The sequence below is a fragment of the Passer montanus genome, unplaced genomic scaffold, assembly GCF_014805655.1.
Source record: "Passer montanus isolate IOZ18808 unplaced genomic scaffold, ASM1480565v1 scaffold23, whole genome shotgun sequence".
In the NCBI taxonomy this organism is placed as follows: domain Eukaryota; kingdom Metazoa; phylum Chordata; class Aves; order Passeriformes; family Passeridae; genus Passer; species Passer montanus.
This window is the reverse complement of record NW_024366926.1, coordinates 169,913-184,147: the sequence shown is the minus strand read 5'-3', so window position 1 is coordinate 184,147 and position 14,235 is coordinate 169,913. Positions and strand designations below refer to the sequence as shown.

Below are 14,235 nucleotides of genomic sequence, written 5' to 3'. Positions count from 1 at the left end.
GGGCGCCGTGCCGGGGCGAGGGCTGGCGCGGCGGTGCCGAGGGCTGCGCCCCGCGCTCCCGCCGGCCCCTAACTAACACTAACGCCGGGATCAAAGGGCAGCGGCGGCGGCGGCGCTCCCGGCGCGCCCGCGGGCGGGCAGGGACACCGCACACACCCCCGCACAGCCCCGGCGGGCGGGCACACGCACAGACACACGCACAGACACACGCGCGCCCCGCTGGAGCACAGGGGACGGTGCCCCCGCTCCCCGCGGGCTCCGGGCGCGGCGCTGCGCGGCGGCGGAGGATGCGCTGCCCCGCTCCTGCACCCGCTGCCAATCCGCTCTTAAAAAAAAAAATAATAATTTTTTTTTTTTAATTAAGAAAAAAAGGTTTGTGTGTGAATTTGTGGGTCTCGACCATTCGCACTGTAATCCCCTTGTTTGTGGTGAGAACGAAAATAATAGCATCAACCTTTTTTTTTTTTTTTTTTTAATTACGGCGTTTTGTTTTCCTAACTCCTTGAGAGAGAGAGTGTGTGTGTGTGTGTGGAGGGGGGAGGAAATCAAGATTAGGTCACCCCTAATGGTTGATTTAACTGCTACATGATACGTCTACAGTGCACACAGCAATCTGGACTCCTGAAATTTACTTTCTTTTTTTTTTTCCTGCTGTAATGCAGGTATATGAAGCTTGATCCTGAAGCAATTCCAGTGTGCATTATGAAGCCAGGATAGCAGCTTTCATTAACTGATACATACTCTCATTACTTCACAAATCACACATCTTTCTTCAAAGACAGACATGAAGGTGGAGAAAAAAAACTAGAAGAGGGATTGGATCTCACTAAAGCACAAAAGGTACTCCGTGAAAGAGAAGTGCTCTCTTTGTGACTTGCAGTCATTTGGATAAAAGTTCACACAGAGGTTGTTAATGATTTAAACTCCAAAACCTGTTACTACAATTGAAGTAAAATTATTTGAAGCATAGTTGTTTCATATAGCTCTCTCTTTGTGTAAGAAAACTTTGAACTTAGCAGAATACATAATCAAAATCGTGAGTCAGATGTTGCAAAAATAAAAATACGCATTATTCTAGCATGTATACCTGTTAGAATTTCTTGACAACCTGACTCATCATTTTATCACACTATTTTTCATCCTAACTCAAATTTCTTAAAAATAAACAGCTGCCTAGGAAAACACAAAACACCAAACCTGCGACCTAAATATTTTTAAACAGTAAATTTAAACTCTTAATCACCTCAATTTAGAATGGTTTCACATAATCTTATACTTATTTTACAGCCACATGGAGCTTTTCAGAAGGAAAAAGAAATCTAAATAGTATTTATGAGACTACACATGTGACAATCTCAGGTTCACTGCCATGCCTGTGCAATTCTGAGTTTCAAAACCACATGTACTTGGTACACATCTACTGAAACGAAACAAATTCCTCCTAGCTTCAGGTGGTTTATAATTTCAGAACACAGCTGAAATACTTCATTTTCATGGAGAGATTGATTTATTTTTAATCCAGAGGTAAAACCAAGTGTGTAACTGTCAGTACTGGAGATTTTTGGGGGTAAGGATGAGTCCAAATAGCTGCCTTACACTTACTCATGACCAAGAGTACCATAGATAGAATTCCCTCAGAAGATTTAGGTCCTGTCTTTTCCCTCAGTTCTCCAGTTTATACTGGTTTTGGCGATTTCTACTGTGTTAGTAGTGATAACCAAAAATATCAGAGGCATTCTCCACTGTTGCTCACAAACCTCAAACTTGACGTGCCTGGGACTAGCAACAGAGCTTTGCTCACTGCAGGAGTTGCAATGCCAAGCCCACTTATTTTTTCAGTACATTCTAATGGCAAGTGTGTTGAACTGAGCCAGCTTTGTGAGCAGCACCCAGCGATGCTGCCTGTGCAGGAGGCCACAAAGTAGCCATTTCAGAGAGGGAGAGACTACTGGCTCTGTGCTGTGATCCACCACAGCTGTGGCAGCCCTTCCCCAGGTGCTCCAGGAGAACAGGACACAGGAAATGCTGTGTTCTTCACTACCACTCTTTCCACCCTCGATTCCTCATGCGTTTCTGGCATAAATTAATGTTGACATTGTCAGCATTAATTTACAATGTGCCGTGTGGGTTTTTTCCCCCTCCATCGTTTGAAACCCCCTTTAGGGGAGTTGAGGTGGCTGCAGCAAAAAGGCACCACGGGAACACAGCTCTCTGAAAGGGCCATGGGGACTGGCACACAGCAGAGCAGCATTAAATCTCTCTGAGGGTGACCTTGGCTTCCATAGACATCCTAACAGTTTTCCTGGGAGTTTAGTGGGCCAAGCCTTAAGAGTGTTCTGCAGTGGAAGAAATCCCAATGCTTGAATGAATTATCAGGGAGAAAATTTCTGTACTCTAGCTTTGAAGAGTTTCTAGCCCCACACCTGGAAATACTCTCTTTGGCAACAACTTGGTTTTTCATCTCTATCCTGGCTAAGTGCATTACTCCAGGTCTTGTCCTGGTCAACAGCATTTCCACTGAAACCATAGGAACATCAGTCCCCACTTCCCACTATTTTACACATTGATTTAAGGAAGGTGACTAAGGACATGATGCCATTTTAAAAATAATCTCCAATAATGTGTTTGGTGGTATAGCACAAAAAGAAAAAATTAAGTCAGCTGACCACACTTTTGAACATTTTTAGTACAAACACAAGAAAATAGTTGCAAGTCTTCCACAGATAACATAATATAAATAATGCATTGCTTCTGCAGGTCCTGCTATTAATAAGTAATGATTGTATGGCACCTTCCAAACACCAAACCTAGTTACACATATGAATTAAGTTCAGCTCCAGAAACCACTTTTGAACAAAGTAAATATTTTCTTCACTTACACATGAGAAAAATGAAATAAATTGAGTAAATAAGGTTTTAAACAGTAATAAATGATGTAACATTCCTAAAACCTTTGCAGCATATCTAGCATGCAAACTGTCTTTATGCAACATACAAAATACTTGAAAATGTTGCTAAACAGAAACTTAAAATTTAGCTGGTATCCTTGTTTTATTCTTTGAAACTTTAAAGGGTTGTGCTCCCAGGGTCAGATTTTTTTAAGAGTGCACCGAGGGAAAAAATGAGACCATTTTAACCAGTTCCTGGGCCCTCTCAAACCAAACTACAGCCACTTCTGCTTTAAGTATAGCCTACCAAAAGGAAGGCCAGGTCAGTTCTGTGTGTCCCTGAGCATGCAGCAGAGAGTTATTCAGGCTCCACAGGCTCTTTTTAAAGTTACTCCTATCTCTGGATTAATTTTCTGTTGAACATAGGCAAATACCTTCTATAGCCTCTGTATCTTCAACATGCACAATGAGGCCCACTAGTTTTCATTGAAATTACCATCTCTCTCACATGTGTTGGCCATTACCCTTAACAGCATAAACTCCTCTGGCTTTAATTTATGCCAATATTTCCTTGCTCAGCAGTGACTACAAATCCGTCTTTCAAACAACGTTTGATTACAAACTTCTCTTTGCTCTTAAGCACTTGAAAGGCAAACATAAAGGGCTGAACAAGCCCATAGGACAACAGCTCATGGATACCATCATCCATGCTTGCAATTGCTTTGTAAACAAATAACATTAAGTAACAGGTTTGTAAGAATAACAAAGAATAAGTTAGTGACTGGCAAGGCCACCAACCAACCCTACAAAGGCCAGTGAGCAATGATCAGAAGCCTTTGCTGTCTGATGAGTATCGTCCTAGGACAGATAACAAACAATTTCCAAGTGGGAGATGCACTCACATAACCAGCAGATCCTAAATGACACACAGACTTCAGCTTTTTTAAAAGATTACCAAATTCTCCATCTGCAAAGTTTTTAACCTCTTTTTTCTTAAAATGAAATGCCCACAGCCACTTCTAGGCAAGAACTCTTGCAGAGGGCATATTGAATCACAAATGTGGTTGAAGACCAAGAATTCCACTACAGTCTCAAAGCCTCCAAATGGAGAGGCATCATGGAGGAAGAGTGCAATATGACCTATGCCTCTGTGCTAAAACACATCCTCTTTTCTCAGAATCTTGTCTGAATCCTGGCAAACTAACTAGCCATCATCACTTTATAACAAACTTTAGCACAAGATGCTTCTAGTTGAGCTGCAAATTTAACACATTAATACTTCTTGAGAAAAACCATGGTGTTCATAGTTTTTAGCTGTTAGAATAGCACACTACCTAGGAAAGATGATGTAGCTTCTAATTTCAATTTAAAAAATCAACACTTTGAGGCTGATGGCCTCAAACCCACGCTGATATAAAATTCTAGATTTCACAGGCCAGAAATACATTGTCCATGGGTCTGACCACATATTAGTGTCCACATAATTTTGTTGCTATTTAAATACTATAGGATACTTCTTCAGAGTTACCAAAGACTTTCACGATTCTTATTTTACTATTACTGCAGTTGGCTTTTCAGTTTCATAATTCCATAATTTATATATGTCATGCTATTACATATAATTATATATATAATATATCACCCCTTCACATCCCTTTACTGTAAGCCTATTTTGCAAAAAACAAAAACCCCCAAACCAACCAAACACCCAAACAAAACACAACCAACCACTCACTTGTCCCTAGGACTATTGGAGTTAGGCCTACAGATACCTGAAATGCAGAATTTCTTTCCCAAGTCTGAGTGAGCAACCTCTTACCCAGTACAGATTAAATATAGAAAAAATAAATTAATATTTTACAACATAAAATACAAACCAATTTCTGAGCTGTTGAAAAGAATTTGTTTAGGCTACTGAGGACTGGAACACTTAGCTCAGGGCTACTGCAGTTACAAATGTGGAAATAAAAAAGGATAATTATCTGCTCCAAACCTGATCTTTTAGCATAATTTTATATTCTACGTTTAAGTGCATTGCAATCAACAACTTTACCCCATCCTAAGAATTGTCTAAGGTAAATCAGAGTAAGACCCAGAGAACTCCCTCTCTCATTTTGCTTCTGCTTAATAGTTTGCTAGTCACTGGTTAACTGAAGATTTAGGCACAGTCTTATTAGCAAACACCAGCCATTGTTTAAGGCATTACGTCCTCCTGGAAAAAACACCCCCCAAACTGGCAAAACAGAATGTATTTATCCTCCTGTCTGCTTCAGTGAGAAGTCTTGCAGCTTCGTTAAGGAGCGAGGCAAAGCATTTTAAGCCACAGCTGTTTGCTAAATGGAAGTGTGTCCAAGTTTTTAAACACCTTGTTACATTTACGTTGAAAGGCAGAGTCTCTGCTGCACCAGCAAGGTGGCAAATTCCTCAGGGAAATCAGTTCTGGTCTCTCAATTAACTAGCTAGTTTTCTATTGTTAAAACACCAGAGTAATAGTGAGACTGCGCTGAACCATGAGAGCTGACAAGACCCCAAGGAGCTCAGCTACCACCGAGGACTGTGCGTTCACATCTCCCTCTGACACAGCAAGGAGGAAGGCAGGCACAGAGGGGCATGGCAGGGGTATTGATGCCAACTATGCCCTCTTTGGAATACCTAAAGAAGAGTCAGATAGAAGGGCATTTGGGAGACAAGAAAACATGATGGTGCTGAGACTTTACATTCCCAAGGGAAAGAAATCCATCGGGATAAGGGAGGGAAGTACCATGTGATGAATGTCACAGGGAATTCAGCTATGCTTGACCATGCTTCATGTTCTCAGTGATCAGCCCTCACCTACTGGCAGGCAGAAGGGTTTGGACTGCAAGTCAGCCTGCTGAGAATGAAGGCATGCAGCCCGTAGGAAATCTCTCCTTGCATTGGCACTTCCCATCAGGCTGTACAACACACAGGAAAAGGTTATTTGTCTTTTAAGATATAGACTGGCTTCCTCAATCCCTGCTAACACTGATGGAAATACTGTTTCTAGTCCCTACTTTTCAGAAGATCTAAGGCCACTCATGTTCTTTCAAGTCTGTAGTTTACAGTAAAATGCAAATTATTTGTCCAAAAGAAATAGACTAGTAATAGTGAAAAACCCCACAGAGAAGCACTAAACTTTATGAGTAGGAAAAAAAGGTGAAGTAGTAATACCTGGAGAGAAGCAGCTTTCTTTTCCATACAAAAAAAAAAGCTGAGGATTGCATCCTCAACAATTTTGCAAATTATTTAAAACTGGAAGGAGTGGCTGATAATACCAGATTGTTGTATCACCTTTCAGGAGTACTACCTCAACAGAACTGGGCAGAAGAATGTCCTCAGGTTCAAAAGTGGAAATGCAAAGTAACAAGGAATAGTCCTGGGCACCAGCATATCCTAGGCATCTACCAGCTGGAAAGCAGCTTTTCCAAGAAGGACCTTGGGATCCTGGTAACAAGAAGGCAACCACAAGCCAACAATTCACCCTTGCAGCCAAGAAGGCCACCAGGAGGAAGACAGCTGCCAGCAGGCTGAGGGAAGTGATCCTGCACCTCTGCTCAGTGCTGGTGAGGCTGCTTCTGGAATGCTGCATCTCATTCAGGGCTTCCTGGCACAAGGAAGATCTGGACTTACTGGAGCGTGTCCAGTACAAGGCCACAAAGATGATTAAGGGACTGGAGCATATACTGCATGATGAGAGGCTGAAAAACTGACACTGTCTGCCTGGAGAAGGGAAGGCTCAGAAGCATCTCATCCACTTGGACAAATGGACTCTCCCAATCTAAGTGAAAGTGTTGTAATATGAGCATTTACTGTTTGCTAAACATAGTATTAATTTCTGGTTTTATGGGAGCAGTTTACAGAACACAAATATTCTGCCAGGCTTTTTTAACTACTGGGACTCTTCATCAAAAACACCCTTATGATATCCAGAACTCTTTAATGTCCAAATAATTGTTCTTAGAATTGCTACTGGTTTATGAGCTATTTAATGGAAAAACATTAATTAATCATTCCAAACTCATGGTTGGTGTTTTACTTTCTCACTCTTCTTCCCTCAGTATCCTGATTATACAAACAAGATGAACTTGAAACTGCAGATCAGGTAGAAGACTGACTGTATTTTTAATCCCTCTAAAATGCAAGCACTGGAAGTTGGCTGCCTTTTTTCTTAGACATTTGCAAAGCGTCATTACCTCCACCTTTCAGCTGGGGACATGCACTCTGCCTGTGGTAGTTCACCAACAAAGCTAGATAAAGAATTTTAAGGCTGCTGTTCCCAGCAAACCATTATCATCAACACATCCCTGACATGTAGGTGCCATGGCCACGGGATTTAATTGCTTTTCTCACTAACCTCCAGCCATACTTCCTTAGTGCTATTTTCTCCTTTCACCAGTAAGCACACAAATTTACTCATGTATGTTGGCTGCTTGCACTAAAGGTGCCCAGGTCACCGAAGTAAAATTCATGAGGTACCCATATAATTTGACTTCTTATTACTCTTGTTCTCATTTAGGTTTTGGGAGGGACAGAGATACTGCTGTGCACTGAGAAACACCGGGGGATTTCAGCGGTGTCACTCAAGACCTAAGGGGCTCGATGCCACGGAGGTCGTGGTGGCTCTCTCGGGAGAGAGTGGCGTGCTCCTGCCTGCAGATGGAGTCACGGTCCCAGGGAACACACTCTCACACACTTCTTTTCCCCCAATTCGAGCAACAAACAACTGAAAGGAATTGTGGGGTAGGGGGTTGTCCTTTGTGTGCTTCCCTCCTCGAAAAGCAACTGTATGAATGAAGCATCAAAGGTCTGAAAATGGAAAAATACACAGATTGACTCAAATACTTTCTAGTCTCTTTCTTTGTATATGTCCACCTCCCAACAGGTCTGAAAATGGAAAAATACACAGATTGACTCAAATACTTTCTAGTCTCTTTGTATATGTCCACCTCCCAACGAAAAATTTACCCATTTTTTGTATTAAAGAAGAAAGAGGATGAAGTGTTCTTAAAGGGAGGAGTACTTTTCCCATAGGTCCTACATGGGGGATTTTGGATGAGCCAGAATCACTGGAAGCAGATGGGAGCCTGAACAGTGCCTAGCCAGAGAAGGTGTGGATCTCCCACTTAGTCTTGCAAAGGCCATCAAGCAGAGGATAAGAGGGAAAAATCAAGGTGATTGACATTTAGAGAAGAGATCGAGCAAGGCCATAGACTTCTGCAAGATTCAAGATGTTATTGTTGGGTTTTCTTGAAAATCTTTATTGAAGTTTGGAGGTTTTATTCATTCTAATATATTGAATGGCAGCTTATAAGAAAATGAATAAGCCTCATTCATCTTAGTAACCATTAAGTTAGGTGGGCTCTCCCCCAAGGTGCCTAGAACAGTGTCAATCAGAAGCAAAACATTTTGGCTGCCTTATGAACCCTACAGGAGCTGTATCATTTCAACTCAGAAGGGGGACACTGTGGTGCTTTCATTTACATGGGGAAAAAGTAAAACCAGGGGCTTTAAAATCATTTGAGTAGCAAAGCAATTGGGAAGTGGACCAAGGAGGTGCTCAAGAGCAGCTTTCCAAGAGAAAACAGCACTGGAGAGGATACCACAATGGAGCTAACAGTGGGAAGAAACAGTGTGGAACATCTTTCTGGATTTCTAGTTAAAAAAAAAAGTCTGCACAGTGGAGTAGAGAAACTCTCCTATTCAGGGTTTGTCAGGCTTCTATGATTCATACCAGCCTCCAATCCCCACAGCTGTGATACCATGTCAGACATAATTACTTCTGCTGTCCAGCTGGGTATGCTAATCAAGGAAGCTGGGTCTGCTAATCAAGGAAGCTGGGTCAAGTCTGACACCACACCTACTTCTCTCTCTTCCATAGCACTTCATCAACTTATTAAAAATGTAGAGAACTCCTAACACTCTTCATTGGAGAGTATAAAAATGTGAAGACTGTCATTCTCCATTGCTGACATTGTTGGAGACCTTCACAACACATGGGCTTTTACCAAAGGTCCTGCTTTATGTCCACTCATTGCCTCTGAGTTATCATAAAGTAATTAATTCCAACAAGTTACTGGGAACTAGATACTCCAGGTTCCAAAATAGGAAACAAAAAAAGAAAAACAAAACTAAAACACCACCCAAGCCCCACCCAAATTAAGCTAAAAAGATGAAGATATTCTAAGTTGTAAGGAAAGTCTGAAGACTTCCAGCTTGACAGCTCAAAAGTTTTAGCTGGCTGAAATTGTCACACCATCATGTAATAAGAGAAAATCTAATTTATACACATTTTAAGTTTAGGGTCCCCCTCTCTCCCCTAAGTTACCTCTGAACTGATAAGTTGCCTTATCCAGTTCTTTACATCTCCCTGTTTCTCCTGTTTTATCTTTACAGCTGAGTACATCCCTCCCCAGAATATTCTTCTAACCCACCTGAATATATAAGCTTTATATTCTTCCTCTGACTGACCATCCTGTCTAATTCAAAGTTTCTAGCTTAATCTATTACTAAAAGTAAATCATCCTTACCAAAATCTTTCCCACCTCCAAACTGCCATGCCTTCAGCAACTTCCTGCAGTATGAAGACTTTCCTGACCAGTGTCTTTCAAAACAGGTTGACTGCACTTTCCAAACTGACCTCCTCTGGCAAATTGCTCCTCTCCAAGCCCTGTTAAAATCTCCTTATTACCTCAGTGACACCGTCTCCAGCAAGGCTTCCCCTACTACTGTCACATTCTTTTTAGCTGCTCCCTGTACAACCAAGCCTCGGATTTTTACCAGCACAGTAAAGCCTTCTTAGAGACAAAGTGGTAACATATGATTTTGCCATAGCCCTAGGAAATAATAATAAAAAATATTAAAGAAACTTCTGGGGCCTTTAAAGGTCTGTATTAAGGGACTGTACTCAGACTCCAGGCTGAGGCACCTATGCCACCAGGCACTTGGAAGGAAGGTACTTCTTTCATGGCTCACATCTCAAAGCCAGGCAACTTTTCAAGCCTTGCTCCCCAGCACTTTAAGACAGGACCTCTACCCAAAATCCTGTTCCCAAAAGGGAGAAAGTGTGCTGAGGCAAAAGCCTGTGCCAATTAACAGAGGATGGCAAAGTCACCAGTGCAGAAAGGTTAGGTTACAAGCCAGTACTTGTTTCCTAGTGATAAGGTTAACAATACTGAAGATAAGAGTGACTTATTTATGGGTGCAGGAATAAAAAATCTTGAACAAATGAAGCGATTTTTGCATCTCTCTAAGGAAGAACAAGCTTGCCATTCCATCGGACCAAGGCTGAGACCTCCCACACCTCCGTGATGAGCCTGGGCAGAAGGAGACCGGCAGGAGGTGAGCAGAGACAGGGCACCCCGAGCAGTGCCACTCTCCCAAGGCGCTCCCTCGGCTCCGCGGATGCTTTACCCGAGGTTAGGGGTTTGTTCCCGTCTGTGCCGTTCAGAGCAGGGCTGCAGGGAGCAGTCGGTACCGGTGGCACCGCGCTCCGGCTGCTCCCGGGGCGCATTCCCGGCCCGGCCGTGCGAGTTGCCCTGCGTAGGCACCGGGCCTCTCTCCATCGGGACGGGGATGGAGTGAGGGGCCGCAACCACCTCGCTGCCACACTCAACATGCAGCGAGATTAAGGATGTGTTTGTCCCACGCTGTTGCAATATTGGAGCCTACTGAGATGATTCCGGTTCTAGTTGAAGCTTTCCTCGCTTCTGTCCTAATCGCTAATTCTTACAGACTCTTATCCCGGCTTGGATGGAACCACACCATGACTCTCAGCATGGTTTGGATGGAACCACGCTCAGCTCAAAGGAAATGCTTTGCTTTCTTTGTGTTTAGGAGAAGTAGCATTAAAAAACTGCCCCCAAATCAACCAAGTCCCCTGGAAACACGCATAGCAGTGTGTGGCACTACTGTTTCTACTCCTTGAAGTTAAATATGCCAAATCACTAAAAATTAGATGATTAAAGCAAAATTTCAGGCAGAACTTTAGCTACCATATAGTAGTGCCAGCTTTTGAGTAAAACTAACAAAAGAATTAGAGGGGGAAAACACAAAAAACCTCAACAACAAGCCAGAAGATTTCATCAATGCCATTTAGAACTAACCAAGTTGGTTGGCTGTGTGTTTGCATGGCTCAATTTGTGCTTGAGCATTGGCCCAAAGATATTCTGTTTAGCAGCCAACTTTTCCCTTTTGCTTAATTAAAACTACAACGTGGATAGCAATGTTTTATAGAAAATTACCCAGTGGAACAGCACATCCACCTGCACTTCTAAAGTCTCTCCACGTACTCTACTAGATCATTGGTGAGCCAAAGCTGCTGCCTGTCCCTTGACACCTCCCCACTTCAGAAGCTTCCCCAGTTCAATATCCCACAAGATATCCCTCAGTTCAATATCCCACATGATCTGCTACTAGAGCAGTGGCTTTTACTTGGGCCATTTTCCTGGGGCTTTAGCTGTGGAACTGCTTGCTATTAATGCAGAAGATGTGAATGAGACTCTGGAGGAGTTATGAATTTCACCCATCAATCTCAAACCAGTCAAATGTGTAAATGCCGGTGCTGTTAACCATGCAAACTGCCAAAACAAGTTTTCTGATACAGCAATTTCTATCCCAGACCTTCTTCACAAAGTATTTGTGAATGTTCCTCCCCACCAGGAAAGCACAGAGAACAACTGCTGCAAAAATGCACACATTCCATAGCAGTGTCAGAGAAAGAGCTGGACGCAAAAATCAGGATAAAGATGACCCCACATGGTATGCAATTGTGGCTTAATTGTGGCTGAGCTTCCCTAACTGTTCTTGCACACCTTCTTCAACTGTTGTAATGGCAAATACAATGTGTTACACTAAAATACTTTTCTTTCACTTCAAATGTGCCAGAGAGGAGACAAACACACAGTTAGCTACCTCATTATGCCATTGTAACTCGATAGCCTGTGATAGTCTGTACAATCCTAAACCAGTGAGTTTTCAAAGTTCTGAATTCGAGAACATAGACTGGAAATAAAGGAGTCACTCTGCCAATTCATTCTGCATTTAGAAGCTGAGTTTTCAATTGTTACTACTCGCCTGTTCTAGTTCTACCACTTTTATTATATTTCTGATGACCATATACTGAGCACCTAGAAAATTGGTACTTTTACCACTGACCTCAGGGCTGCACTTTCTACTTCTTAATTTGATTTTAAGTTGGTCATTGCAGTAGCATTGCTGATACTGTCACATTTGGATGTGACAGAAAGCATCACACAAGGCACAAATACAGAAGAAATTGGTTTAAAAATGGATCTTTTTGTAGTCTCACCTTTAGGGCAGAATCCAGAATTGTGTTAGGCTACTGAGGCCCCCACATAGCTCATGACTGCAGGTGCCTCAGAACCATATCTGTGACCCAACCACACACTGAGAAACTGCCTAGAGCCAGTAGAAAAGGGATATTTTACTAGTTGTTTATGCATTTTCCTCAACCAATTTCCCCTTCTGACATAGCCAAATATCAGGTAATACCTGCCCATTTTCCTTCAAGAAAGAAACTGAGCTTAGCTTACCTGTATCCTGAGGCTCACTAAGCGGTGGTCTGCAGTATGAAGGTCTGTGTGTCATCAACCTTTCTTTTAGCTTCTTCCCTTCTCCTCTGCTCCTTTGATGAAGAAGAAAGGAGTAACAGCATTCACTGGTCAAACTGTGTGCTACGTGGTTCAGTCACAGGTGGAATTCAGAGAACTTTTAACAATGTAAGTTAAGTGCAGGTGCTTCCAGAGCCAAATTGCAGCTGAGGCTTTTTTACACTTAATTGCAGTCATAGATGTAGGTTTAGGCTAGGGGAAGGAGGCTGGGTAGGTTTGGGTTTTGGATTTTTTTTTTTTTAAAGTCCTGTTGAACACTAGCCCCTGAACACAGTTTAGGCAAGCAGAATTTTGAGGCAACTCTTTGCATCTTCCCCATCACCACACTCAAACAGCCCAGTTTATTTTTGTAGAAGAGAAATAGTAATGACCCTTCCTGGGTGTTTGATGGAAACAGGCTGTAAAGGTATAGTACAAGTATTAAGGAGCTAAAATAGCCAAATTTTGCTGTTAGCCTTCAGGTACCTTCCTGGCAGTCTGTTTTAGTCTGCATCTCCATTCAGGGAAGTTCTCCTGCTCACCAGACTCTCTGCCTCACCATGCATAAGAGTTTCCTTCTGAGGGAACCAGGATTCATTCCAACACAGACTAAGGTGGCAGCCAGGCTGCTAATTTCCAGAGTTGCAGGTGCAACCGATCAAAGGATTGTTTTCTCCTCCCTTTGGTGGAACACCTCAACTGTTTTTATTTTTTTATTCTCCCCTCTCCCAGTCCCCCTTCAGTACTGGCTGCTAGGAAAAATAGAGGATCAAACCCTGATGTTGAAATCCTACCAAACACCTTTCTGTTCTACAGATTATTTTTTCAAATGAAAACCAGCTTTCCCCCAAACTTCTTAATAGGCATAAATTTAAAATTTGGGTTCCTTTTCAACAGTCTGATAAAATCACTCGTTCTGTTGGCTTGTTTTCTAGGCTCTTACATCTTTCACTGACTATCACAGCTCTCTGGAAACCAGCTAGACTGGGGACAGAAGAGATCTATTCTGAAAAACTGAATCTCCTCAAGAAGTATCTATAAACAGAAATGGCTATCACATCAACATGAGATGAGAATGCTTATATTTATCACTGACATGATGCCAGCACTTGCCAGAAAAATCCTTTTCTACTACATGTTCTTTTTTTAATCACCTTCTGCCACACCTGAGTAGACATCCACAAATACTTTATTTAGTACACTTAGGTCAGCAAGCAGTGTCTGAGAGCCTAAAGAGGAAAGATCTCACCCTTCATTGGCTTGAATGGTCCTTCCATGCATCCATTTTCATCAGCCAAATCCTACTTTTTGTGAGTAACACAGGGATTTATGAGCCCTGCTTCCCATGCTGAAATACCAAAAAAACCCCAACCCTGAAGTAAACACTTCAGCTCCAGGCAGCAACACAACTGTTGCACATTTGCCACAACTAGTAATTACTTACTGTGATTATCAATTAGTCATGAATTAGTGAAATCCTGGTCCCAATTCAATCAATGACAAAATCCTCACTGATCTCCTCATAGTTAGGGTCTTGCTCACAGAGGCTGATGATTCCAGCTCTCATGTATAAGAGGAAATTGTTCCAAGGTTTGAGTCACTTTACTGCCCCCAACTGCTCTTTCTTCCCCTTTGCCAGAAATCAATTTTCCCATAACAGAGTCAGCAGAATTAATCATATACCTTCATCTTAGCCACTGCATTTTGCATTCCAGGTGTTA

The 14,235-nt window shown here is 42.3% G+C and overlaps 1 protein-coding gene across 2 annotated transcripts in view; it reads right to left on the bottom strand.

Moving 5' to 3' along the window:
• ZNF827 (zinc finger protein 827) overlaps nt 1-13,810 on the bottom strand; it is a 114,512-nt gene extending 100,702 nt beyond the window's left edge. Inside the window, exons 1-2 of one of the 2 annotated variants that reach the window (XM_039710376.1) lie at nt 13,764-13,810; nt 12,458-12,549 (exon numbers count right to left, since the gene is read on the bottom strand). In XM_039710376.1, the coding sequence (XP_039566310.1) occupies nt 12,458-12,549; nt 13,764-13,795 (124 nt within the window). In that variant the 5' untranslated portion in view covers nt 13,796-13,810. Of the gene's footprint in view, nt 1-12,457; nt 12,550-13,000; nt 13,021-13,763 lie in introns of those variants that run through there. The other variant, XM_039710377.1, reaches the window with a different exon arrangement.
• Nucleotides 13,811-14,235: the final 425 nt, after the last annotated feature.